General features: G+C 43.7%; 1 protein-coding gene across 1 annotated transcript in view; it reads left to right on the top strand.

The window, feature by feature from the left end:
• ASPSCR1 (ASPSCR1 tether for SLC2A4, UBX domain containing) overlaps positions 1-26,595 on the top strand; it is a 1,532,603-nt gene that overhangs the window by 1,403,167 nt on the left and 102,841 nt on the right. The window contains exon 15 of the mRNA XM_069655312.1: positions 9,314-9,486. Coding sequence (XP_069511413.1) covers positions 9,314-9,486 — 173 coding nt within the window. The remainder of the gene's footprint in view (positions 1-9,313; positions 9,487-26,595) is intronic.

Below are 26,595 nucleotides of genomic sequence, written 5' to 3' on the forward strand. Positions count from 1 at the left end.
GCATGGAAGCCACATTTGCCCCAGATGTGGCACATTTAAATATGGGCAATCTGTTGAAGAATTCCGTCTATAGTGAAAACAGTCCATTGGAATCAAATCTTAAATGTTGGCATCGCTATATAGATGACATCTTCCTAATCTGGAAAGGCTCATTAGAAAAATTATAACAGTTCCACACATGGCTCAACACACAAAATCCATTCATCAACTTTACCATCCACCATGATCAGGTCCATATTCCATTTTTGGACCTAGACATTTATAAAACTGAAGACAACAAAATTGCCACCACTTTGTACAGGAAACCATCAGATAAAAACACGACAGCTTCCACCCCCAAGCACTTTGAGAAAATGTCCCCTTCGGACAATTTTTACGTCTATGTAGGAATTGCACCACCATTCCAGAAAATGAAAAGAACTGCAAAGACCTCAGCAATAGGCTGCCTACTCGAGAATATACCTTGCAAATAATTTGTAGGGCACGGAAAACAGCCAGAAACACCAACAGGCTGACCTATTTCACGAAACAAAAACGAAACCAACAAATTGACAGGCTAATGTGCGTATCAACGTTCTCTCCTATCAGCAATATTCTAAAAAACTATCCTGCACCATTGGGACATTTTGAAAACAGACAACTTTCAACCCACAAAACCACGACTCGCATTCAAGCGAAGTCAGAACATGAAAGACCATTAAGTCCCCATATATCCCATACCACCAACCAAAAAGAACCCACAACTCAATCTGCAGATTATGCTGCCGACAGTAGGCCGTTTCAAATGTGGTAAATGCTCAGTTTGTAGCCTGACCAAAGATCTGAAGGAAATAGATCTCAATTGGACAAAATGGATATATAAGACCTTAACCAACTGCCTAAGCAAATGGAGTATTTACGGAATCAGATGTCCGTGCGGACTGTTATACATCGGAAATAGCAAGAGAGAATTAAGACAAAATATCCGTGAGCATAGGTCGTGCCTCAAAAATCAAATAGTAGATAAACCAATGGTGGCACATTTCAAAGCGAAAAATCATAGAGGTGTTCTGGTTTATCATCCAAACTGTGACCAACAGACCAAGAGGCAGAGACCGGGACCTAGCCATGAGAAAAATGCAACAGAAATGGATCCATTGTCTGGACACTGTCAGAAAAGGACTCAATGTGGCTATAGAGTGGAACATGTCCTTCAATCAGTAATCGGGATCATATCCAAGGCCCCCCTAATCACACCCACCTCCCCTCAAATACTGTCCATCTCTCTAGCGTGACACTTAAGAGGCCCGCTCGAACTAGCCCTTATTATATCCTGTAGGAAAAGCATGTATCACAGTACCGGTTCATGATACTACATAGAGATCTATTGCTGAACACTACCAGCCCGGAGGTGCCCATGTGACCATTGGGGCGATAAATGTACTAATGGTGGAATGCCAAAAACAACCAAGAGAGGTAACCATGAAAACAAGCCCAATGAAAAAGACTGCGGAGATGAGACAAAATAAGAGGAAATGTTTTGTGAAAGGGGCAAACGAGAAACAGTGTCTAATGAAAAGAATTTTGGAGAGGAGACAAACTGAAATGTAATGTTAATGCTAATGTTTACGCTCGGGGAGTGATGGATCAGCCGGGGTGATGAATGTATTCATGTATGAACGTCTGAAACAATCAAGAGAACTAAACATGAAAACAAGCCTAATGAAAAAGACTGTGGTGATGAGACAGAATAAGAGGAAATGTTTTGCTCAAGGGACAAACGAGAAAACGAGTCTAATAAGAAGAACCATGGAGATGTGACAAATTGAAATGAAATGTTTTCTGTTTGGGTTGAACATTAAGAAAAGTACAATGCAAAAGTATAATGCAAGCATATAAAATGTAATACTGTATGATGTAAACAATTGATTCATAACTCAATGTTTGTGTGTTAGGTTTTCATTGTGAAACCAATTGAGTTCAACGTTCCGCCGAGGCAGTAAAACTTGCTGAAGGGACCATCAAGGAGGGCAGGACCAATTGGGTCACATTCCTTGTAGGCAGAATATTTTTCAAAGCAGCATGTTTGCAATAGCAGCCGTAAACCTTCGGCATTCACTGCTCGTGTCACCACAGTAACACATATTCCAAATTACTATATATTTGTGCACCAGTTTTTTTTTTTAGTCGTCTACCATTTATCTACTTGCAATCTGCATAATTTTGGCTTCGCCGCCACAGAAAACACACAAAATGATTGGCGTAGACAATGCGTCCCTGGAGTTGCTTAGCATAACCTATAAACAGCGCATACTGTGAGGCGAACCCTCCAGTCCAATGACGCATGCGCTCGCAATCTAAGCAGAGGCGTAGGCAGGGAAGGGCCTGAGGGGCAAGGCCCACCCAAAATCTGTATAGGCCCACTCAGTAGCGCTGTGTGGGTATTTACAGATATTTTTGTCAGTGCAGTGGGCCCGACTACATTAGCATCAGGCCCCATTTGCTAGACAATCCTGGCTACGCCTCTGAATCTAAGGAAGGAAAGAAGGCGAACATAAGCGGCCTCTCGTCTCAAAAAGCTAAGTCATTTTCTGAGACACCTGGGGCTGCCCTCCAATATGTAACCAGAAAAATGAGTACGCTGCAATAGGGAGCTCTCGGAGTTACACGATGAGACTCGTTGGCCATAACTCGGGAAAAAGCAGCAAATAAACGTAAGCTGCTGGCCGCTTTGACGTGCCCTGCATTTTTTTGTGATAAGGTCGCTTCACTGAAAATGTAATGTGTAACATGCTACAGCTAAAGTACATGCATGTCCTGTTGTTTTGAGACATGATGAAGTGATCTCTCTCGTAGGGCTACTAATACACATGGCCAGAAATATTAGATCACACAGTCTGCGGATGCCGTATTAATTTCTCCCAAAAATTAAACTATAGGCACGCATAGTAGTGCACTATATGCAGATTTATGAAAGACACCATTCTTTATATTCTTAAAGAAATATTCAAAAGCCGGTACGCAGAAACAATACGCCCGTCTCTCAGTCAAGTTGCCAATCCCTGGACAAAGCAGAAAGGCTTTTTCCTGCGTTTTTCTGTTCTTTAAACTGGATAGTTTAAAAACACAACACTAAAGGAAACACGGTCTTCTCTGTTATTTTAAACAGCACAGGACCGTTTTGCAAGTTAAAGTAATATTGTATTCAAGACAGTTTCCAATAAGACATTTCCCAAGACACTCCAAGCAACCACCAGGCACCTAAAACACAAGGTTTATGTTTTAGGACCTTACATGTATATTTGTTTCCAATACATTTTTATCTTGTTTTTAATAGAAATACCACCATGGGGGTCACCGTCTTGAATCCATCGGCTGACCAAAGAGTGTTTTTCGCTTTGTCACCAGTCCTGAAGAAAGCATGGCAGACAGAACATACACACATAGTCTGTAACTTTGTCCACAGACATCTCCCATGCTTGAAACACGAGCTATAAGAGTGTACTGAAGTAAAACAATGCACTGAATTGATGTGTTACTAACCCCACACATTTGATGTATAAACCAACTATAAAATAATTGTACGAGTCGCAGCCATAAAAAATTAAGGTTGTTTTTTTTTTTCAATTTGTTCATTGTATTTCCAATAAAACAAGTACCTGATTACAGACTATTTGTCAAATCTGTACCTCTAGGTGCACCACCATTATTACTGACCACTGTCAAAGGGAGGGGTAGCCTATGTCTCACTTGCCTTATTTCTAATAGAATTGTCACTCACGAGAGAGGCCCCCCAAAAACAAAAAATAGGTCACCCATCCCGCTTTTTATCTACGTCTTTAGAGCCTGACATAATAAGGCATACGCACAGCTTCTGATGAATAGGATAAAATCTCTGTGTTCGGGATTCAGTGTGGAACCCATCAGGGTTTCCCCATTATCAAGTCAATTAGATTTGACGAAAATGTAAATGTGATACATTGTGATCATTCACAGGTTCCTGTCACTTCTCATCAGAGAGGAGCCCTTCCCTATGAGGCTAAGGAGGTAAGTCCACTACCCAAAAGTCCCCCTTGGGCTAGGGTTGGTAATATGTAGGAGGGCGTCATAGTGAGAGCCTCCCCTCATGGGGATAACGACTCCCATACTGTGAACACCCTTCCTAAACCCTTTACTATACAACCCATGACCCTGGTTAATCCATCTAATAACCATCCTGAGAGTACTACTGTGTGCTGTTGTAAGGTTTCCTCTGTATCACCTGCAAGATCCAACTTAAATGTGATAGAGAAGATGATGCAGGGAAATATGAAGAATAACCTTCGGATGAAGCCAAAAGACTGCGATGAGGTGGCTTCAAGGAAACATGGAGAGGACCTTGACACAACTGGAAAGCGACTTTGAAGTTACCTGGGGGCGGACTCCACTCTCTAAAGTAGATATTGAAGAAGGACTCAATGACTCAGGGAACAGGCAGCTGGCCTGCAGCTGCAGCAAGGGACGCTGGCATCCCAAAATACCAACTCTCGAAATTCGAATCTGGAGAAGGTGGCTTACCGTGAGGCAGTCGGCCCTCGAGAGAGGGAACCTCGAACAGCAGGCGGAGAAGCTCTCTGTGAATGGGAACGATCCGACTCCGCAGACGTCAGTGGGTGCGTTGAGCCTAGTGGTCCAGAAACTGCACCCAGGCCACCGCAAGCCGAACGGTGCAGTGGAAACACACCGAAACAGGATCCAGGGAAGAAAGACACATGAAAGAACCTCTGTGAATGAAAAGCTTACCCGAGACCCCGGGAAGAACCAGAGATGCATTCCCACCACAGTCAAGGTAACAGGAGTTGCAGGAGACCCGGGTGGGCATACAATGTCCTTAAACGTTCAGCGTGGCAGGATGTTTCTGAAAAGGACATCCTTAAATGTTTGAAATAACTCTGCAGGATTTTGGCATTAACAAGCTCACCCCATTTAATTGAGGGGGAAATATGTTTCATGATGAAAGACAACAGCAGAGATAATGTAGGCCACATGAATGTCCTAATGACATCAAGGAAGCACTATGATTTGGTGTTCTAAAGTAGTTGAGCATGGAAGTGTGTTCCACTTGAATCCTGGAAATTGTTGAATATTCTCTGCCAGATATCATCCCTAAATATCAAGCCTACTTTCCAAGTAAAGAATACATCCAGAGTAAACTTCCTCGTAACAGTGGTGACAAGAGTCCTAAATGTCAAGAATGCCTCAGTAGTAAACTCCCATATCAAAAGTACCAGGAGCTCTTCGGAGCAATATTCCCTGTAGTCACGAAAACAAGTAGCCCTAAGAGGGTATCAACAATAAGAAGAATTGAGAAATTATTAATCCAGTTGGTCCTTAATCCTTAGGACGAAGTAAAAGGAATGTTAAAAACCTGTTCAAGAGTACATCAAGGATCAGTCTTGAAAGCTTCTCCAAGTAGACCAGGAGAAGGGAGTCATTCTCCTGGTCCTAGTGCTTTTGGTAATGCAGACCCTTTTTCAAGAGACTGCTACTGAGCCAACCAAAACTGGATGGTTTCATCAGGAGATGGAAGCCATTCTGCTGGTCTCCTGGTGTTGTTGTTAAGAAGAACCTAGAAGATTGAGTGGTTTAGTTCTTAGTAGCAGGGATAGAGTAGTTGGCTTGGACAGAGGACGGTATCTCTTTGGTTTTGCCAGCCATTCTGATGAGCACCCAAGTATTTTCTGTTGAGTCAGGGACAACACCTCTAGAGATAGGGAAAGACAGGTTTACTTTCTTTGAATTATTAATAAAAGTCTATAGCCAAATTGAGAACTCCTTACTCCATCACGCCAATACATACACCTCTAAGATATTACTATATGAAGATTACTCTTGAGTTCTTCTTTTAGATCCGGACTGTTCTTACTGCAAACTTTTGGTAATGAATTCCATTTTAAAGTGAATATTTCAAAAACAGGAAGTTTTCACTATTACAATGGTGTGTTTTAGAAACTGGATTTCTGATCACAAAGTGCATTGGGCCAAAGTTGGGCTCAAATACCTAGGAGTCTTCATGTCAAGAGACAAAACACACCTTCTGGAATACAATATTAGCAAAAATGGAGTGAAATCGCTTCTGGATGTAAGAGATGGGCTATAATAAACCTCATTGTTTGGGGTAACATTTTAACAATTAAAATGATCATATTACCGAAATTTACTTTTACTGATCAATATGCTTCCATTTCAACTCCCTAAGAAACTGGTAAAAGAAATACAATAAACATTAATACCTTTTTGTGGGGGGGCTGGATTTCGTCCCCCATCTGGATTTCAATTGTATTGCGGCGGGTGAAAGAAGTTGTATTTGGTTTCTGCAATACAAGTAGATATCATACCACATTTTCACTATGTTGCCATTACCATTGGATCAATGTAGACTCGACAGACGTGCCTGCCTGGGTGATCATATAAAAGGACTCCATGTTTCCCAGTCCTTTGGACTGTCTGTTGTCCATGAACATGTATCCACAGAGTAACGTATCTCTCCCTCCTGTGTGAGAATCATGCATATGGATGAATACAGAAATCACATCTAACAATAAACCGCTAAATTGGGGCTATGGCAGACTGCCGTCATTTGGAAACATAATCACATTTTGGACAGAGACTCTCTAGTAGATTTTGTATTATTACTCTTCAAATACAAATTGCTCCTTTTCGGAGATAACGAGCTATAATATATTATCAGGAGTACTTGTATCCATTCTCTCTCTGTTAAATGCAAGTATCCACGACCCTCCCGAGTTATACTGCCGGTCAAAGAAGCTCCCTTTCTCAGAGTAAATGATCTATCTATAGTTGTCATCGAACTCTGTCTATCGCATGGTTAGACTGGAGCGGTAACCATGAGAACTTGAGCAGGACATATGATCACACAACAGGATTGGATGAGAGTTTTAAAAAAATATTGTGAAATTGGACATGGATTTGCGTTACACTCAGCATAGAACTGTTCACTGTTTATGCTGGTCATCGTGGAGAATGAAGAAATGCACGTTTTTATCATTGCACCTTTGTTGGCCATGCAAGAAAGAAGTGGGTACACACGTGCACATGTTCTGGACTGAAGTTCTTCCATCGTATGGATATGGTTTTGAATTCTGCACTACTGTGTTCCCCATTGATTTGCATATTGGGCCTTTTTTTACTGAGACCTCACTACTGGGATTAAGAATTGTGTATATGTAGGGCTAATGGTAGTAAAACAAAAACAAATATTAAAGAAATGGAAAAGCAGCAACAAACCAAAACATGAGGATTGGATTCAGAGCATGATAACTTTATCAGCCAGAGAGAGAGTGTTTTTTGTGAAGAAATAATCCTTGGATCACTAGAAGCTAACTCGGGACTCATTTAATGATTTGTATGCATAGTGTTTCAAGTTGTTCATTACTGAATTATGTCATGGGATCAGTTGAACTTGGTTTATGACACCCCCTACTAAGCCCATCACCAAACCTTGTCTTGTCTACCCCACTAAGGAAAACATATTAACTGCAGAGTTGATTAGCGTGTAAAATGGAATATTTTAGAAAGTAGGATTCTGGTGTTAAAATAAATCTGGGAATTATTTGTGTAGTTCTATCCAGGTTTTATTTTTTATATTTCTCCCATTGTCCTTGGGTAAATAATTTTTGTTAGCATGAAATGCTTGGCAAAGATAGATGATGTATCCTCTAAATACTCATCAAAGCAGGATCAAATGCTCGTCCCCTTAATATACTCTTTTAAAATGCTGGTGCTTCACAGGGATGGTTGCAAACATTAAAACCCATAAACACTGCCACGGTTGTGTGCTTTGTACATAATTAGCACACACTTACTATAACTTGTATATGAACTGTCCCCAACATTAGGACACATTTAACAAAAACAGTTTGCAGAATACATCCAGTTTTCACAACTTAGTAAATGTCGGATTTTTGCAAACCTAGCACATAATGAGTTTGCATAATACCATTCTGTTTGTAAATTCTTGGAATGTTCCCAATTTACAAATATCATGGTGTACCTTCTAGATCACTCCCAGTATGCAAAATACCAATGCATTCGTTTTTGAAATCTCAGTATACGGTTTACGAATACTAGTATGGTCTTTTTTTCACAATATTAGCAGCCGATGTGAGTACTCACGATTTGATGGTCTCTGCAGTTGAAGAATAATGAGGGTGTCCCGCGAGGTGTCCAGAGGCCAGAATCTGGGCTCAGTGCACCCCCGGAGGAAGCACCCTCGGAAACCCTTGTGGGGAAGAACACCCGTGACTGGCACTCAGAAGTGGCTCTCCACAGAGCTTTGTAGAAGATTGCTTTAATTGGATCTTGTTGCAGTGGAGAGGGAGGAATGCTGGATCATGTAGTGAAAGGTGAGCAGGTAGTATGAGGAACACGTAGCAAACCCATGCTTGAATACTGATGAAACTGGATAGCGCAGGCGGAATCCCGGGAGGTAGGAGGAGGAGAGAAAAGGAAGGAACAGGGATCTGAAGGAAAGAATAAAACTCTGAGCTAGTCGGGGAAGGAGGAGAGGAGGAACAACCCAACAGAAGGAATAAGCAACAGGCGGAAACGAGAAGCAGCGGTATGCAGGTAAGCAAAAGGGAATGAACGAACGACAGACACTCGCATAGCGAGGAGGGCAACCCAGAGGTAAAAAGGAGGGAAAATGAAGGGTAGAAGATGCAAGACAAATTGTCAGTAAAGGGAAAAACCAGGAAGGCAGATACGAGGGCAAGGAAAGAGTCCAAAGAAAAGAACGGGAGTTCAGAGGTAATGGCAGAACGGAGAGATCTATAGTTAGATGATCACATTATACACCTAGTTTTCACAAAGCCAATCCCAGTTTGTAAAAGTTAGTGTTCATGTTTTCACAATTTTATTAAACTCCCAGTCCGACAATACCAGTTAATTCCCTGATTGCAAATTTACAGTACACTCCCAAGAATACAGATCCCAGTACTCGCCTACTTTGCAGAATACCTGTACATTCCTAGCTTTCAGTATCCAAACACTTGGTATGTGGTTCATGGACATGATTCGCCATGCCCTACTATTGCCTTCTTTGAGGCAGTCCTGAAGTGTTGAGGCTTGCATCTAGTGACAATTCTACATATGCTCAGACAAGTTGGGTGGCTTTGCCGCGTTTTACTGTAGCATAGATCTCATAATTGTATGATGAAGCTCAGTACAGGCACGATCAAATTAATTCAATGATTTTTCTGGTGAAGATAGTACACTATATAATGTGCATGCCATGCGTCACTATTCTAACTGTGTTCCTGGTTTCTCTTGGCAGATCGATGCCTCGACCCCTAGTTACCACTCCACCATCACTCCCTGAAGCGTCTACATCTGAGGAGGTCCCTTCAAAGGTGGTAAATGATGATTCAGAAGATGCAGCAATAACTCAAGCACCGCACACCGTGAAAAGTGACCCAGCAAAAGTGCCAAAGTGGCTAAAGCTACCAGGTAGACACTGAAACTATAGCCGTTGGTGCAGTATATATGCAGTGTATTATGAAAGATTTCTCTTTTTGCAACTTTCCCTCCATAGTTCCTATGGACCCCCAATGTTGTTGCTCTGTTTCTGAACCTGTTCTGAATTTATTTTTGCTAATTTGTGAAGGGGCGACTGATCAGTCCGTCAGGTTATCAGTACTGGTAAACTGTTTCCCTTTTGAATTCTGTGACTTTTTAACATTGCACACAGCATCTTACAATGGGGATACATTTGTATCAACCTAGCTTTTTCCACGTGGGATTTCTGGTAACCTTGTATGCGCCGAAAGACAAGCTGGTGGCAGCAACCTTGTATGCGCCGAAAGACAAGCTGGTGGCAGCAGATACATTGTTACCATGTTTGCATTACTTTGAGTGAGCATATTTATTCTGTTTATCGCATGTGGCTACTAAACGTGTTCTTTGACCGTATTGTAGTTTGGCCTTCATCCTGCCTTGCCAGGTCATGGTGGAGGTGTGTATGTATGTGTGTGTGTCTGTCTGTGTGTGTGTGTGTGTGTGTCTGTGTGTGTGTGTCTGTGTCCTCTCTCATTCCATATCTGTGGGGCATGAGTAAAACCAATAACATCCGACTGAAGAGCCAAAGATGACTATTGAAAAGGCCCGGCATCCCTATCTATGTCTGGCCCGGTGAAGCCTTGTTGACTACCTGACCTTCGAAAACCCTTATCGATGCTTGAGCCCTTGGACTAGTGGAGCCAACTAGTCTCAACGTCTTCTGGAGGATCCAGCCGTCTCATTAGCTCCCTCGCTATTCTGCAGCTGCACCTGGAACTTTGGCAGTTGCCGGCTTGTGGCACAAGTTACCTTACCTTCCAATGTCAGCATCAAGGGATGCTGTCCTAAAGAAGCTTCTGTGACCACGCCTGTCGTCGCCTGTGTGAGGAGACCGTAACTAGAACTGGCTTTTCCCCCATCCTGTGAAGTTTCCTGAAGAGGTTTGCATCAGTGTTTTCTGCATCTTTTCATTGCCAGTGTTTGCATCTTGCATTCGGACCGGAAGACTCCCTGCACCTGCAGTTCTAGGGCACCAATCATTATAACCAATGGCGGGAAATCCCACCTCCAGCGACACCCTCGCCCCCACCCCCTACTGCGCCAGAAGACTCAAGTCATCTGGGAAAATCAGAGTCAGGGGGGGTAAGTAAATACAGTGCATCTGTCCCCCCACTCCCTGTCCTCCATAGGATAACATTGGCTACAAGTCCCTTTGTCTCCTAGTCTTCCATTCCACTGACTTTTGCTCATCAAACCTGGATAGTAACCTCTCAAATATGAAAGACTATACTCTTATCTTAGTAAAATTGTTGTTTATTCCCACACCAACACAAGATTCATTCTAGTGAGAAGCCTTCTGGTTCCTGTAACGTTTGGGAACGAAGCCCCATTCTTCGTAGGGATTGGACTGCGTAAGTTAGGGAATTCTCTTGTGAACTGGTTCCATCATTTACTGCATTGATTTACTTACCTCTTGTGATTTACCTCTTTACGTACCTCTTGTGTTTTAGTTATTTGAATACATTTTTCTATCTAATGTTTATTATTGAGTGTTGTGCAATAACACCCACCTTTATAGTTTCATTTTTCAGTGTGTGCAAAAGGCCTAGAATAAATAACTGTATTTTGATACTTGCATGTCTGAATTTAATTATTGTGTATTATATTATGTGGACTCATTGAGGGCCCCCGTCCCATTCAAATGGCCTCATTACGTGTCCGGCGGTAACCGAGGCGGTAAAACTGCCTGGTTACCACCAGACTCGTATTACCATTCCGCCCCCGTGACTCCCGGAAATACCAAGGCATTACAACCCTGGTGTCCCGGGAATTCCGGAGGCGGAATTCGGTAAAACCTCATTCCCATCGAGTCCCATAGGACTCGATGGGAATGGGGAAGCGGAAACACCGGCACCATCTTGCGATGGTGCCGGTGTTTCCACGTCTGCCTGCAGGTCAGACCTGGCGGGAACATCACCTCCCGCCTGCAGGAGTCTGGATCGGGCGGTCCGGAATTAACAGTGGTGGCGGGTTTACCGCCAATGTTATTTCCAGACCGCCCGACCTGTAATGAGGCCCATAGTCTTGGGAGAATAGCCTTGACCGCTCTCCAAGTTGACTTTGATGGAGTTTCAGCTAACCTCTCAGAGTTCCCTGTTCACTCTAACTAGGGTGGCCTCATAAAATCTGTCCACCAGTCAAGATTCTAGGAATCCATCTTAACATAGTGTAATGTCTTGTTGATTGCATACAGTGCAGTGGCCTCCAGTCACTCCCCTGGAAGTTTTGGTCTCATGATGCTGCCGTTGAATATGGTAGGAAAGTGGTGAGGTTGGTTCCTGGTCTGCTGAAGGGATCGTGCCGATGCATAGCAGCACCTTGTCTCTAAAGGCTGCAGTGGAAGTTGTGATGGCTCATGAGTAAGAGTCGGACACAGAGGCATATTTTGATTGCAATATACTTATTCATGAAAAATGAAAAAAGGGTTGGAAGAAAACCTACCTTTCCCTATAGCTATGAGGGGTTTCCCTCCCTCAACCAAAATAACTAGTGTCCAAGCAGGATGTCCAAAAGTAAAAGACATCTTTCCGTGTCCAAAACCTAAGCTGACCCTCACAGTCTAAACTAACCATAAAGTGAATGGGTAAATGGTCTTTTTGGCTGCCTCCCTTGAAGCTCTACTTCGCAAGTTTAACTTGAGGCATCACCGGAGCGACGCCATGAGAAATAGCTTTAATTAATAGATAATTAATAGCTTAATCCGACGAAGTACCGAAAATATGAGAAAGCTACCTACTTCTGCGACAACCATTTTCCCATTTGAATCTGAGGCATAACTTTGTTGGGCTCAGCCTTAAAGTTGCCTTGTAAATGCATTACGATTGATGATCACGCTGCCATATGTTGAGTCCAAAATGGTGGTCGGCGTCCTATGCCTGTAACAGCTGACTATCATGTCGATCCGGACTTGCTGACCTACGCCTCTAATGCCTATTATGATTGGTCTTCACTATCATCATATAACCAATCAGCTGCGCTGGCAGGCGGAAGCCGGCTCTATTCCCAAAGGCCTATTACCTAAGGCCCCTGTCTGTGCCTGTCCAGGCCTTCAGGAGCCCCGGGGCATTGATACCTCTGCTGCCTATCGTCTGTACCCTGTCCCTTCCCAACCACTCATCTAGCCTGATAAGTTTGTCTTCCAGTACTGTAAAGTACCACTCATTTCAGTGACTCCTCTGCCACTCGGCCAAGTTGGGGCAACCACTCCGAACAGCTACTGCACCTCATCTGATCTAAGACACCCCGCTACTCTGGTCTCTTCCCATCTGTAGAAGTACCTAGTCCATCTCAACTACAATAACCAAGCGCAACCATATTGCGCTGTTCAAGGAGTTCTAGAAGTTAACATAAGCTTCCACCTGCTGCTACCGGTAAGCCCTATGAATGCGCTCAACAGTTTCTGCCTGCATTAACAACCCGCTGACTGCCTGCATGACCCTCATATCAGCTCGATTGGGGCTGTCACATTGGCAACTGCAACGTTACTTCCTGCAAACCAACTCTGCCAAAAATGTTTTGATCACACTGTGCTTTTGTAACTCCCATGCACTGCACGAATCGAAAAAGTTTATTATCTGTAATGTATTACGCACTATACTGCATTATCAAAGGTTTGTTAAAATGGTTTAACCTTTTGAGTTTGCATCGCAAACCATCCCTCTCTGGACTGTATTAACCACACAGCGTCAGGCATGACCCTCTCCATCCTTAGCCCACTACTGACCCATATTTACAATTTACGCTTCCTACCACCCGCTAACATACACTACTTCAGTCCACCTCAACGGAAATGCCTATCAGCCAATTCTATGAGTGTGTCGACAGGAATTAATCAGCGCTCGACCGAGTTTCCCAAACCTAGCCTGGACCTACCATACCCGCAAGCCATCAGGAACAACAGACTGGCAAGTCGTACTGCCAAGCTCAGAATGCTCCCAGCCTCAGCCACCATCCCCTGGGCCACCTGGAGGAATACACACCTTAATTCCAGAACTACTTTGCAAGCTATCAAGACGTCTAAATACCACACTATCAGTGCTAATGCTCAGAATTCTCTGACCGAGGGCCTCTTGACCCCTTCAAGGTGACAAAAGCTAGCAAACCTGTCCTTCAAACATTGACACAACTGCTAAATACAGACCCTACTCGCACCCTAACTCACAACTCTAACCGAAAAGCAACCACACTCCAGGGAGCCCTTATCAATGCCAGGTCACTCACAGCACATGCCCTACACATCGCAGACCTTATTACTGCCAATAAACTTTACTTCTTAGCCATTACCGAAACCTGGCTCCATGCAACGGCAGGTCGAACCCTCTCGCTTGCGGTCCCAGAAAACTATACCATCTACAGGACCGATAGACCCACAGCTAAAGGTGGGGGAGTAGCAATTATTGCTAAGAACACTCTTAACATCAGGGAAACTCCTACCCACTCCTTCCACCCAGGCACATTTTTATCCATCAAAATGGCCATATCCCCCACGGCTACGCTGAACACCCACCTCATCTACAGACCCCCAGGCCAGATTACCTCATTCGAGGATGATGTAGCACAACTCCTCTCCACCAATATCAGGCCTAGATCCCAAACCCTACTATTGGGAGACTTCAATCTGGGCTTTAACAACCCTAAGGACATCAATGCCTTAGCTCTCGCCAACACCATCATGGCATTAGGATACAGACACCGCATCAACAACCCCCCACACATTAAAGGTTGCATACTTGTCTGGCTTGTGGACCTCAACTGCAACACAAACATAACTTCCACCTCCCAATGCCCTTGGTCAGAACATCACATCATCACATTCAACATCACCATGAACTCGGTGCCAGACTCTCCCCCTCCCATGGCACGTGCTGCCCTATCTTGAAATTCACGTAGCATCACAGTAAACAATATCCTTCCTTTGCTACACCCCATCACTGCACACAATAACCTTCATACTAACGACCCATCAGTCATGGTTGGCATATGCAACCAAACTGTCCAAGCAGCCATTGATAAAGTAGCGCCTCTAGCCTTGCGTAAAGCTGAACCACTAGCCCACCTTAATACCTTGTACACTCCAAACATTAAAACTATGTGTAGCATGATGAGAACTGCTGAGTCCAAAGAAATCCACTCTAGATCCCAAATATACTGACAAACTATCGACCTACAACCACAGTGCCCTTCCTCCTGAAAATGTTGGACAGAGGAGCATATCTCCAGAATCAAAATTATCTGGAAACCAACAATTTCCTTGGCCTTCGACAATCTGGCTTCCGCCCAAGATATGGGACTGAAACAGCACTACTTGACCTGAAAATATAAATGGATGAGTTGAAAGACAACATCAATTTAGCTCTCCTCCTCCTGCTAGACCTTTCTGCAGCATTTGACCTAGTCAATCATCACATACTTTGTAATCATCTAACATCAGCGGCCCACTTCTCACCGAAAGCCATCCACTGGATACAGTCCTTCCTTACAGACAGAACCATGAGAGTTTTCTCACCCTCCTCTGCAGCCTCAGCTGCGGCGTACCCCAAAGCTCTTGTGTTTCACCCACACTCCACAATATATTCACGAAACCACTATTTGACCATCTCAACGATTTGGGTGCAAAACTAATTATGCAGATGACACTCAAATCCTCATACCCATCTCTGGCGTGTACAACACTGACTCTGAATCTCTCAACATAATCTACCAAACTATCCAGGCCTGGATGGCCCAACTTGGTTTATGCCGAAATGATGAAAAAACAGAACAACTTCTCATTGGATCACAATACTGTCTTAACAAACTTTCTGACTCCTTCAAATCCTTCAATATAGACAGAAACACTACCAAGGTGTCCAAAGAAGTAAACACTTCCTTTATAATACACAGTCTCAAGATATCAACAGGCCTTCACTTCCTTCTTCTGGTTTCAGACAATATAATATCTTTTCCTCCTGTTCACAAGGCTTGCAACGTCAAGATATAGCTTCTCCTCTCTTGACAACCACAAGTTTCAATACATCAGATTAAATGGTTCAGAAAGAGAATGCTCCTTCGAAGGGATTGTCCTCCGACGTATTCCTTATCTTTGATATAATCCATTCCAGCTTGCTGGCCGCCTCAGAAAATATTTTCCAGTAGAGGGCGTTGCGCCTTGACGTCCTTCGAGTTGGTGTCCCTCGACCGCCTCCGTATCCGCGCCGACATCATCGTGAGCACAAATAGACTCACGCAGCGTCCGTTTCTCAGTTCCGTTTTTCCGCGCTTCGTGAGCCTCGGAAACGTAACGCTCGGTTCCATTCTTCATAAAAATCTTCTTTTTCTTCGAAAATCTAAATTTACAACAATGGCATCTTTATCCGAACCATCGACTCCATGGTCCGGTTTTAAAAAATGTTGCGACTGTGGAAAGAAAATGTCTTTAACGCACCTCACAGGATCTGTTTGTGGTGCCTGGGATCGGAGCATCACTGTTTGGAGTGTGAGGACTGTATGTCCATGACGGCGAAAGCCTTGAAGGAGCGTAAGGGGAAGTTAGAAAGAGGTAAGCCTTTTAAAACTTCTACCTCTTCAAAAGTTTCTTTGGCTGAGTCGAGGCATTCATCTCCTCGTCATCAAAAGAAACATTCCCGATCGAGATCTCGAAGCGGTTCCCATCATTCTTCGAGATCGAGACATTCTAAGAAGAGGCGCCATAGATCTCCCGCTTCTTCTTCTAGTTCCCCGGCAAGGGTCACCTGCCCCACGAAACACAGCTAAGTGGGAGGAATTTCATAAAAGAAATGCTTAGCATTTTCTAGAAAGTAGCCTCTACCCCCTCGGAGACGTCTAAAGGTGATACCCTGGGTGAAAGCCCCGAAAAATCAAAACGCTGCGAGTCGTTGAACCCAGCGAATAAAAATACTCGGGAGCGTCATGAACCCTCGAGTAAAGGCAATAAGACTGCGTCATAGATGCCGTTGTCGAATATTCCTTCGACACACAAATCTGCATCATTGACGCCAATGTCGAAGGAACCTTCGACGCATAAATCTGCCTCATCGTCGGCGATGAAGGACAGGTCTGGAACTGCCTCTACATCACAGGCACCAGGGGTGTTGAAAGCCCCAACCATGATGTGACGCTGAGTAGTATTCTGATCCTCTCAAGTTCATCGAGGCCTTTTCCAATGCTTTTGACGCCTTTTACAGGATTGTTGAAGCCTACAACGTCCACGTCGACAACCACGACGTTTTCTCAGGCAGTAACAACAAATTTGTCTCCTTCTCTAGAAATGGGTTTTACTCCATATCCTAGGTCTGATTACTTTAGAGCCTTGTCCTCCATATATGAAGAAGGGGACGACTCTGACAATGAGAGACCTTTTGGTCTACAAAGGACTACAGTATCCATTCCAGAGGAATTAATCTCTGAAGAAAATAGGTTAAAAGACCTACAGGAGTCTCTTCATGAGGCAAGTGGTATAGATACATCTTCAGAAGTAGAGTTTGCTAAACCAGTACCTGGAGAACATGTTGAGATACCTTATAGGGCTCTAATGGCTAGAATCATTGAATTTATGGGGTGGACTACACTTGCACCTTATTTTCAGCAAGATGACCTTACTAAGACCCCAAGAGGAGCCCGTTGTCCCTTTTCATGCTGCTCTGCAAAGGAAAATATCTGCAAATCGGGAGACTCCTGAAGTTATCCCTGCAGTAAATAAAAAACTCTCTGCTAAATAGAGAGTATCAGCTTCAGATCCCGAATATCTAAGCAAACATCCAACTCCAGAGAGTTTAGTTGTGCAAGCAGCGACTTCATCAAACAGTAAGTCGGCATACCCCACTATTCCACAAGACAGAGATGATAAAAGATTTGACACCATGTCAAAAAAGTCTTTTCGGCATGTAGTATGCTGCTTAAATCTATCAACGCCACTTGCACGCTAGCAAGATTCAGCCACACACTTTGGGAGTGTGCTTCATCTGCGGCTGTCTCCCTCCCAGAAGAGGAAGAACGGGAAGCATTCTTAATCATCATCAGGGATGCAATGTGTGAGTCCCTTCAAACAGGCATTGACTCTGCTGACAGCATCAGCAGGGCCATGGCGGCGAGTACCACAATCTGCAGATTTGCGTGGTTGCAGAAGTCTGGGTTTGCTCCAGATGTGCAAGCCAGACTTCTGAATATGCCCTTTGATGGCACTTCTGTATTTGGAAAGAAGGCTGATGATAGCCTGTAGAAATTTCAAACATCCAAAGTAGCAGCCAAATCCCTTGGGGCTGCAATCCCGCAAACTCCAAATCACCCCACAGGTACATCCTGGAAGGGTAAGACCTTTCCCTTTTACTCCGCATTCAGAAAAGGACAGCCAGCTCAAAGGGGCCAGAGATGATTAACCCGTGGTGGATGGGTCAAAGGTCCAAAAGCCGCACCAGCAGGTGCTTCTTTACCCTCAGCATCTGAGTCAGCTGTTTCTAAACACCTCTGAGGTCTCCCCTCACAAGATACCAGTAGGGGCCAGGTTAACTCAACATCTGGCAGAATGGCAGGCTATTATGTCAGATGCTTGGGCATTGGAGACAGTTGCCCAAGGTTACTGGCTGCCTTTCCTACAAACTCCTCAGAGTCATCCACCAGGGAACAACTCTTTGAAGTTTCCAGATCCGCTCCTTCTACAGGAAATTTCAGACCTGCTAGAGAAAGGTGCCATAGAAACGGTACCTGTAGCGGAGAGGAACAAGGGTTGGTATTCCCCTTACTTTCTAGTACCAAAGAAGGACGGAGGATTGAGACCCATCTTGGACTTGTGAGAATTGAACAAATTCCTCAGGAAAGACAAGTTCAAGATGGTAACCCTTTCTCAGATCCTTCAGGCCCTCCAGCTTCAGGACTGGTTGGTATCTCTAGACCTTCAGGATGCTTATTTCCATGTGCCAATCCATCTCAAACACAGGAAATACCTGAGGTTCGCAATTGGAAACTCTCATTATCAATTTCGAGTTCTGCCATTTGGGCTGACCTCTGCCCGAGGGTCTTTACCAAGCTAATGGCGGTGGTGGCTGCAAGTCTAAGGAGGGAAGGGATTCATGTCTACCCCTACCTGGACGACTGGTTTATCAGAGCAGTATCCCCGGAACAAGCTCAGATCCATCTAGTTTATGTTTGCCACTTGCTTCACAAGCTGGGCTTCTCCCTCAACTTAAAGAAGTCACAGATGATACCATCACAGAGACTCTAATTCATTGGAGCAGTCCTGGACACATCCCTGGGAAAAGCCTCGCCACCAGAGGTGAGGGCTCAAGATATTCTACAGCTGGTCACCAGGTTTCGAAATGCCCAACGTCTACCAGCCTTTGACTTTTTGAGGTTGCTCAGCCTCATGCCATCCTGCATCTTCCTAGTGCCAGAGGCTCGCCTGAGACTGAGATCCCTCCAGTGGGCAGTAATGACCCAGTTCAGTGAGAATGTCAGATCTCCTCCTAATTCTACACAGAGTAGCTTGAGACCTTCATTGGTGGGCCTGTCGGGAGAACATCTTAAAAGTAGAACAGTTTTGGCAACCATGGACGGAGATAACGGTAGTCACGGATGCTTCACTCACAGGGTGCGGAGCCCATGCCAACGACTTGACCATCAGCGGTCGTTGGTCTCCATCGGAATCCAGACTACACATCAACCTATTGGAGCTGAGAGCGATCAGACTAGCGCTGAAAGCTTTCCTGCCATCAGTACAGGGAAAGAATGTCCTGATAATGACGGACAACACAGTGGCCATGCACTATCTCAACAAAAGAGGAGGCGTAGGGTCACTGCCACTGTGTAGAGAGGCAATGCATCTCTAGTTTTGGGCAATTCAAGAAGGAATCTCTCTATCGCCAGTTCACCTAGCCGGAGAGAAGAACATGACGGCGGATGCTCTGAGCAGGCAGAACACAGTCTCCCACGAGTGGGAACTAGCTCAGAAAGTCTTTCAAGAGATCTTCGCCCCTTGGGGAACCCATCAAGTGGATCTGTTCACCACCAGCATCAACAGGAAGTGCGATCAGTATTGCTCAAGGGAATTTCCCCTGAGAGGTGCTCTAGGGGACACGTTCGTAGTGGACCGAGAGTATCCTTGTTAGACACAAGAGAGAGTACTTGTTTCCTCCTGGCCCTGTCATTTCTCAAATGATCAGGAGGTTGAGAAGATTCTGGAAATCCATGATCCTAATTGCCCCGGATTGGGCCAGGAGAATGTGGGACCCGGATCTTTTAGACATGTCACACTGCCCTCCGATTCGTCTTCCGCAAAAAGAGGATCTTCTCTCGCAGAAGGGAGGTCAGGTTCTCCATCCGGATATCAGAACCCTCAACCTTCATGCCTGGTTTCTGAAAGGTTGTGATACAAGGATTGGGATCTCCCGGATGACGTCATGGAGGTGTTGCTTTCAGCCAGAAGGACAGCAACAAAGACTTTATACCGCTGCCACTGGAACTAATTTTGCAGCTGGTGTAGAGAAAAGAATATTGAACCCTTTTCATGTAACACACCAATGGTGTTATCTTTCTTGCTTTATTTGGCAAATTCAAGTCTTCAAGTTGGTACGATCAAGGGCTACCTCGCAGCGCTGTCAATCTTTAAGCGTACTGCTGAGGAGCCTTCATATTTCAAATGACCTTTAGTAATTCAATTTCTGAAAGGGTTAACTAATGTTTATCCCCCAACACCTTTTCTAGTTCCATTGTGGGACCTAAACCTAGTCTTGATATTCCTAATAGGTACTCCATTCGAACCCCTTCATTCCTGTTCATTCCTGTTCATTAAGGTTCCTCACTCTTAAAACAGTTTTTCTAGTGGCTTTAACTTCTGCCAGAAGAGTGAGCGAATTACAAGCTTTATCTTGCAAACCTCCTCATACAATCATTCATAAAGATAAGGTGTTTTACAAGTGAAGCCCAATTTTCTCCCAAAGGTGGTCTCAGAATTCCACATTACTCAGAAAATAACTTTACCCTCGTTCTATCCTCCTCCCCATCCAGGGAAAGAGGAAGAGAGTTTATACAGGCTGGATCCAAGGCGTGCCTTAAGCTTTTACATTGCAAGAATCAGACAAGCAGACCAATTATTTGTGCAGGGCACAAATTAGGTTTGCCAATTACAAAACAAACCATTTCAAGATGGATTATTGTAACTATTATATGCTATAAATTGGCAGGAAAAGAGTCCCCTAAACGTCTTGGGGCTCATTCAACCAGGGGTATCGCAGCCTCTTGAGCGCTCCAAAGAGGAGTTCCAATTAAGGGCATATGTGCAGCTGCCACATGGTCGTCCGCACACACTTTTACCAAATTTTACAGCCTTGATTCCTCCTCTAGCCAGGAGACAAAATTTGGAAAAGCTGTGTTGCATTCTGTACATCTTTAAAGGGAAACATTTCATTTTACTCCCGCCTCCTCTATATACTACTGCTATGGGAGTCTATCAAAAATAAGGAGTAGGTCGGAGGACACAATCCCTTCGAAGAACAAGTTACTTACCAAACTGGTAACTTTCTTTTGATGGGATGTTCCTCTGACGTATTCCTTATCGCCCCTCACATCCTTCCCTGCAGTAAAACTTCCCTTGTAGTTGCAGTTTACGCTCCTTCAAGGTTATTAACCAATTCATGCAAAGCAAAACTAAACTTCAAAATGGGACTGAGCAACGGACGCTGCACGAGTCTATTTATTCTCATGATGACGTCAGCGCTGATACGGAGGCTGTCGAGGGACACCGACGCGCAGCGCCTTCTACTGGAAAAAATTTCCGAGGCGCCCAGCAAGCTGGAATGGATTATAGCAAAGATAAGGGATACGTCGGAGGAACATCTCATCCAAAGAACGTTACCAGTTTGGTAAGTAGCTTGTTCTTCTCTCTCAATGAACAGAATCTCCTCTCTTTGCAGATTTTACAGGGTCGAGATTCTCTTATGGAATGACTCAAATATGTAAAGCTTTAATGTCTTTCCAAATAGTCTACCTGGTGTACTCTCCTACCAGGTTTTACTTAAACATCTCAATTCACAATTCTTCAAACAATGCACCTGGTATACTCTCCTGCCAGGTATGACGCAAGTATACTCATGTTATACGTTACAGCCTTATATTTTCTTCATGTGTCTGGTATAGTCTCCTGCCAGGGCTTCTCATATGTGTATGTTTGTGAATTAGGGTGCAAGTCTCAAGACCGCTTTCAATGTGCCAGGTATACCCTAATGCCAGAACTTTACCAAATTTCTTAGAGTTTTCCCTTCTGGCAATATTGGGTTCTTACCCCTCTTGTTCCTGTTCACTACTTTCCCTGCTTGGTATTCCCTGGTTTTCCCAATTTCTTGCTTGCGACACAATTATTGCTTGCATAAATGTTCCAGTTCGCTGGTTCATGTACTCTGAACAGAGCCATCCCTTCTCAATCGCTGTGCCGTTCACACAGCAAAGTGCCACAGTGTCCCCTTTTGCTTACCTGGGCTCACCAGTAGTTTCTGTCTGCTTCGGTGTCCTCTGCGAGTAGCCTTCGCTGAAGCGGTCTTCCTTCCCTTCACATCAGCGTCTCCTGCACTCTTCGGTCTTCTCACGTCTGGCATTCACATTAGCGCTTCCAACGCTCTGTATATTGTGACTTCAGTCCTCCCTGTCTCCAGTCTATCCTGCCGACGTCTTTCTGACCGTTCTTCTGCTCTGCAACTTCCCGGTATGAGTCACCTGATCAGAACGAGTAGACCGCATTACATGCTTCTTGTAGTTAATCTGCATTTCTCTTGTCCTCTTTCTCCCAGTGGATTCATGGGAATTGAAATGTATTTGCCCATGGCTTTCAATATCTTCTGCTGCACACTATGCCATGCAGGTTTGAGATGAATATACAGGACTGCTATTAGTCCTTCCAAAGGGGGAGGTCATTCTGTACTTTTTCATGGCGAACAGCCTCCCATTTCTCGAGGTTGGTCCTGAAACAGTGTATTTTTAGGAGGCACCAGTATTTTAGCATATCTTGATAGTTTTCGCCAAATCCATCTGGCAGCTAGGGAAGAGAGTCCCAATTCATGTCGTACAATGGAATTAGGCACCGAACTGGCCAGTCCCAGAGTACATTTCCAGAGGTTTCCCTGAATCCTATGCAGTAAGTCATCTATCTCCAACAGGCACATATCCAAACTAAATAGTATCATAGGTTCCACCTTTAATATGTAGAACTTAATAAGAGGAAGCATTGAAAACTTACAATATTTCCTAAATATCACCTTCATCATCGAGGCTAGAGGACGTGCTTTAGTTTTTAAAAATGCCTCCCAAGATTTGTTCATGTTTACCTCAGCCAGAGGATATCCAAGATATCGTATTGCGTTCGTCTGCTCTATTCTTACCCCTGCGATGTGCCAAAAGTAAGATTTCATTCTTTTATTATTTTGGAAGATGATAATTTGAGATTTAGCTGAATTAGCCACCAGATTATGCTTTGTAGCATAACCATAAAAACTATTTAACTTGTTTTGAAGACTATGCCGAGTTTTGTCAAACAAACAATATCATCGACATAACCAGTGAATTTTTAGCCCCCCAAGTCTTGCCGGATACATATCAGGGCCATTCCATATATTGTCCATGTCACAAAGGCATACATTAAACATGGTAGCCGCCAAATTGCAGCCTTGTTTGACACCTGTTGCCGTTAGACTAGGTGAAGTAAGGGTCCCATCTTTTGTAACTCTTACTTGAAAGGTGGTGTTTGTGCGCAGCAACGTAATTAGCTGAACAAACCTTTTCGGGACACCAAGATGAAGTAATTTTGACCAGTTTACTTCCCTAATTACTGTGTCAAACGCACTAGTTAAATCTAGGGCAGCAATATATATGGGCCCTGTGTTAGTTATTCTGGATTTAGCAAAGATGTGCAATATTAGGATTGCATTTAAGGATGTTCCTATATTTTTCCGAAAGCCGGTTTGGAACTTTGAATAGATGTTATTATCTTCAATAAAAGTTTGCAGATGTTTAAGTAACAGTATAGCAAATACTTTTGCCGACGCCTCCATAAGGGACGCCTCCATAAGGGCTATCGGGCAAAAGTCTGAAGGATCTTTTGGGTCACCTTTTTTAAAGATAGGGATTATTATCGCATTTGACCAGGATTTAGGCATGGAATTCATTAAAAAAATATTTGAAAATTTGGTATGTAGTAAGGCTGCCCAAAATAATGGATCATCCTTAAGAATACATGATGGCAAGCCGTCTGGACTGGCTGCTTTTGAGGCATTCAAACATTTTATGGCATCAACTATGTCCTCTACTGAGAAAGTCAATTTTTCAGTACAATTTTGCTGTAATATTCCTGACTGAACATTATGGAAGGGGAGGGGTAGCTTACATTTTACGCCAATGTAAGTCTGCCAAATCTCTGCAGAGATGGAAGATCCCAAATCGTGGCCTTCGACTAGATGGTTATCTTTTAAGATGGACCATATACTGCGGGTATCATTCTTTATTAACAACTTAGTTGATTGTCCATGAGATTAATCTTACATCTAATTACTTTTATCAGATTCCTGTGTTTTGTTAGCACCTTCTGTTTTAAGTCAGTGTAGGAGGACGCACACAAATTCAACCGCGTTATCTCTCTCAAACTGCAATATTTCTCTCATTTTCGATTAGCAATTTCGTTAGTATGTGTTTCTGGTCGGATGTTATAATTCGACTTGGAGCGCTGCAGCATGGAAAAATATGATTTTTAATTACCAATGCGTTCCATTGTTCTCTGTGTGGCATTATAGCACATTGAGCTTCCTTCAGGAACTCGCCAGACATCCCTATGTACCAGGTATGTCAATTCTCTTCAAGTATTAGGATTCCATCCCACCGAAGTCTGCACACATTCTAAATTTACGAGTCCTAAAAGAAGATGATCATTTAGGGTTAAATTTGCTGTCGCGTAATCAACATGATTGGTGCATGATCACTGATTGGTATATCAATTATAACTACCCTATCGACCACTCCTACTAACCCAATAGATACAAAAAAGTAGTCTATGTATGATGCAACACCACCTCTGGTCCATGTTCCCACATGTGTGCCAGATTCGTATTCCACCACATGGATATTCCAATCTCTAAAATATCGAGTCCATTGCTTCCCCCTACTTGACAAAGCCGCCCGCCCGCCAAAGAGTAATGCTGTATAAGACAATGTCAATGTCAATATTTACACTTAAGTCCAGGTCCAGATACACAAACAAAGTAGTGTGGTTTGAAGCCCAAAGTGCTTCCTCTTGCTGACTGCTCACTCCAAACCAGCAAGAATTTTCCAACATGATGCGAGCGGCAGCAGAAAAGCCCAGTGTCATAGTCCAGTAGACAGTAGACACTTGCGGACACTTTTCAATCCCCCCCTTCTTCTTTCTCATACTCTATCTCTCGGCTGCACCAGCAGAGACAAGATCCTCACTTGTCCATGTCACCCATCTCCCATCCTTTGATCTTCCTCTCTGTACATCGTGCTCCATCTCCCTAAGCTCGTCTGAACCCTCGTCCTCTTTTGCTTTTGTCTCTCCCCTAGTTTTCACTATTGTATTCTTCCCAGCGAGCCCTATTCCTATATCTCCCGCCTTTATTCTAACTCTAATTCTTTCACTTGTCTGTTGCTCTCCTCAATTTTCGACCCATTGCGCACCATCTTTTGTTGATTCACTAACTAAGGATGTCTCACTCTGTTTCCTTTTGCTTACTGATCTCCATCGGCCCCTTCCCAGATTCTAATACCTAGTGGGCACTGCCACATAGCTCAACTCTCAACATGCCCCAAAGTTCTGATGGGACGTTTTGCCTCCTTTCAATGTCCTAATTGAACTCCCCCTTGCCATCACCCAATGTATTCATTTTATTTATTGTCACAAGCCCAAATGCAGAATTCTCTCTTGTTGTATGTTCATCATATTTGTCATAGACTGAACTAGCTTCACTCATTCTATAATCTTTCTCTTCTGTTTTTTTAACACATTTTCAGAAACCTCACATAGGCACATGTTTCGAACTATAAATTCAGCACTAAATAAGTTTGAATCCCTGTAAGATAGCTTAATGCGCCTTTTGTAGGAACCTGTTCGTAACTTTCGCTCTCTATCTCCCCACCCCCCCTCTCTCTCTCTCTCTCTCTCTCTCTCTCTCTCTCTCTCTTTCTCTCTCTCTCTCTTTCTCTCTCTCTCTCTCTCTCTCTCTCTCTAATCCCTTCTCCCCTTCCTCCCTTGTGCTCACTCACCCCATAAAAACCACCTCTCTCCCACAACCTCTTTCTCCTGCACCTTCCTTACCTGCCTTTGCGTTTATAAATAGGGTATCGTCCACCTTCGACTCTTTTTTACTTACTGTGATTTAAAAGCCACAATGTCCTTGTATGTTGCCTTATTATTCTGTAAAATGCCACAACCTTAAAGTTACTGCTGTATACTTGGTTTGGGGATGAGCACAGAAATGTTTTGTTTTAGATGTATTCTCTGCTATGGATGTTTTCTGCCACTATGCGTTACTTGCCCTATATGTAATATTTGGAGCATTACACGTTAGAGCAGCACGGCCTGGGTAGCTGATTGGATTAGGTACTGAGATAGTGGCAGTTCTAACATTCATTGTTAAGAGATCCATTGTGATTTTCTTATGGACATTTTGATACTCTTCCGAAGTGCACTATCTGCAAACGCTGAGCGATTTGGGAGAATTACATGCCATTATCAAGGCACCAATTTTAAGTGCTCTACCAAGCATCTTTATAAATGCAGTTGGTCCTCCGGCAGTGAAGTTAATGTCCTGGCAGCTACCACCCAATAAATGTTAAAGGGCAGACAGCATGACATGACTATGACTAAATACACTGCGAGTTTACTTGCAGTTGACAGATTTCAGGCACACCTGTGTGCATTTGCAAATACTGTTTCTAAAGTTCTTTGTTAATGGCTTGTGAGAGAGTTAAAGTAGGTGATACCATGTAAAGGTGGTAGGTACAAGACCAATAGTG

This window comes from Ambystoma mexicanum, chromosome 3q, assembly GCF_040938575.1.
Source record: "Ambystoma mexicanum isolate Mex_15411 chromosome 3q, UKY_AmexF1_1, whole genome shotgun sequence".
NCBI lineage: Eukaryota > Metazoa > Chordata > Amphibia > Caudata > Ambystomatidae > Ambystoma > Ambystoma mexicanum.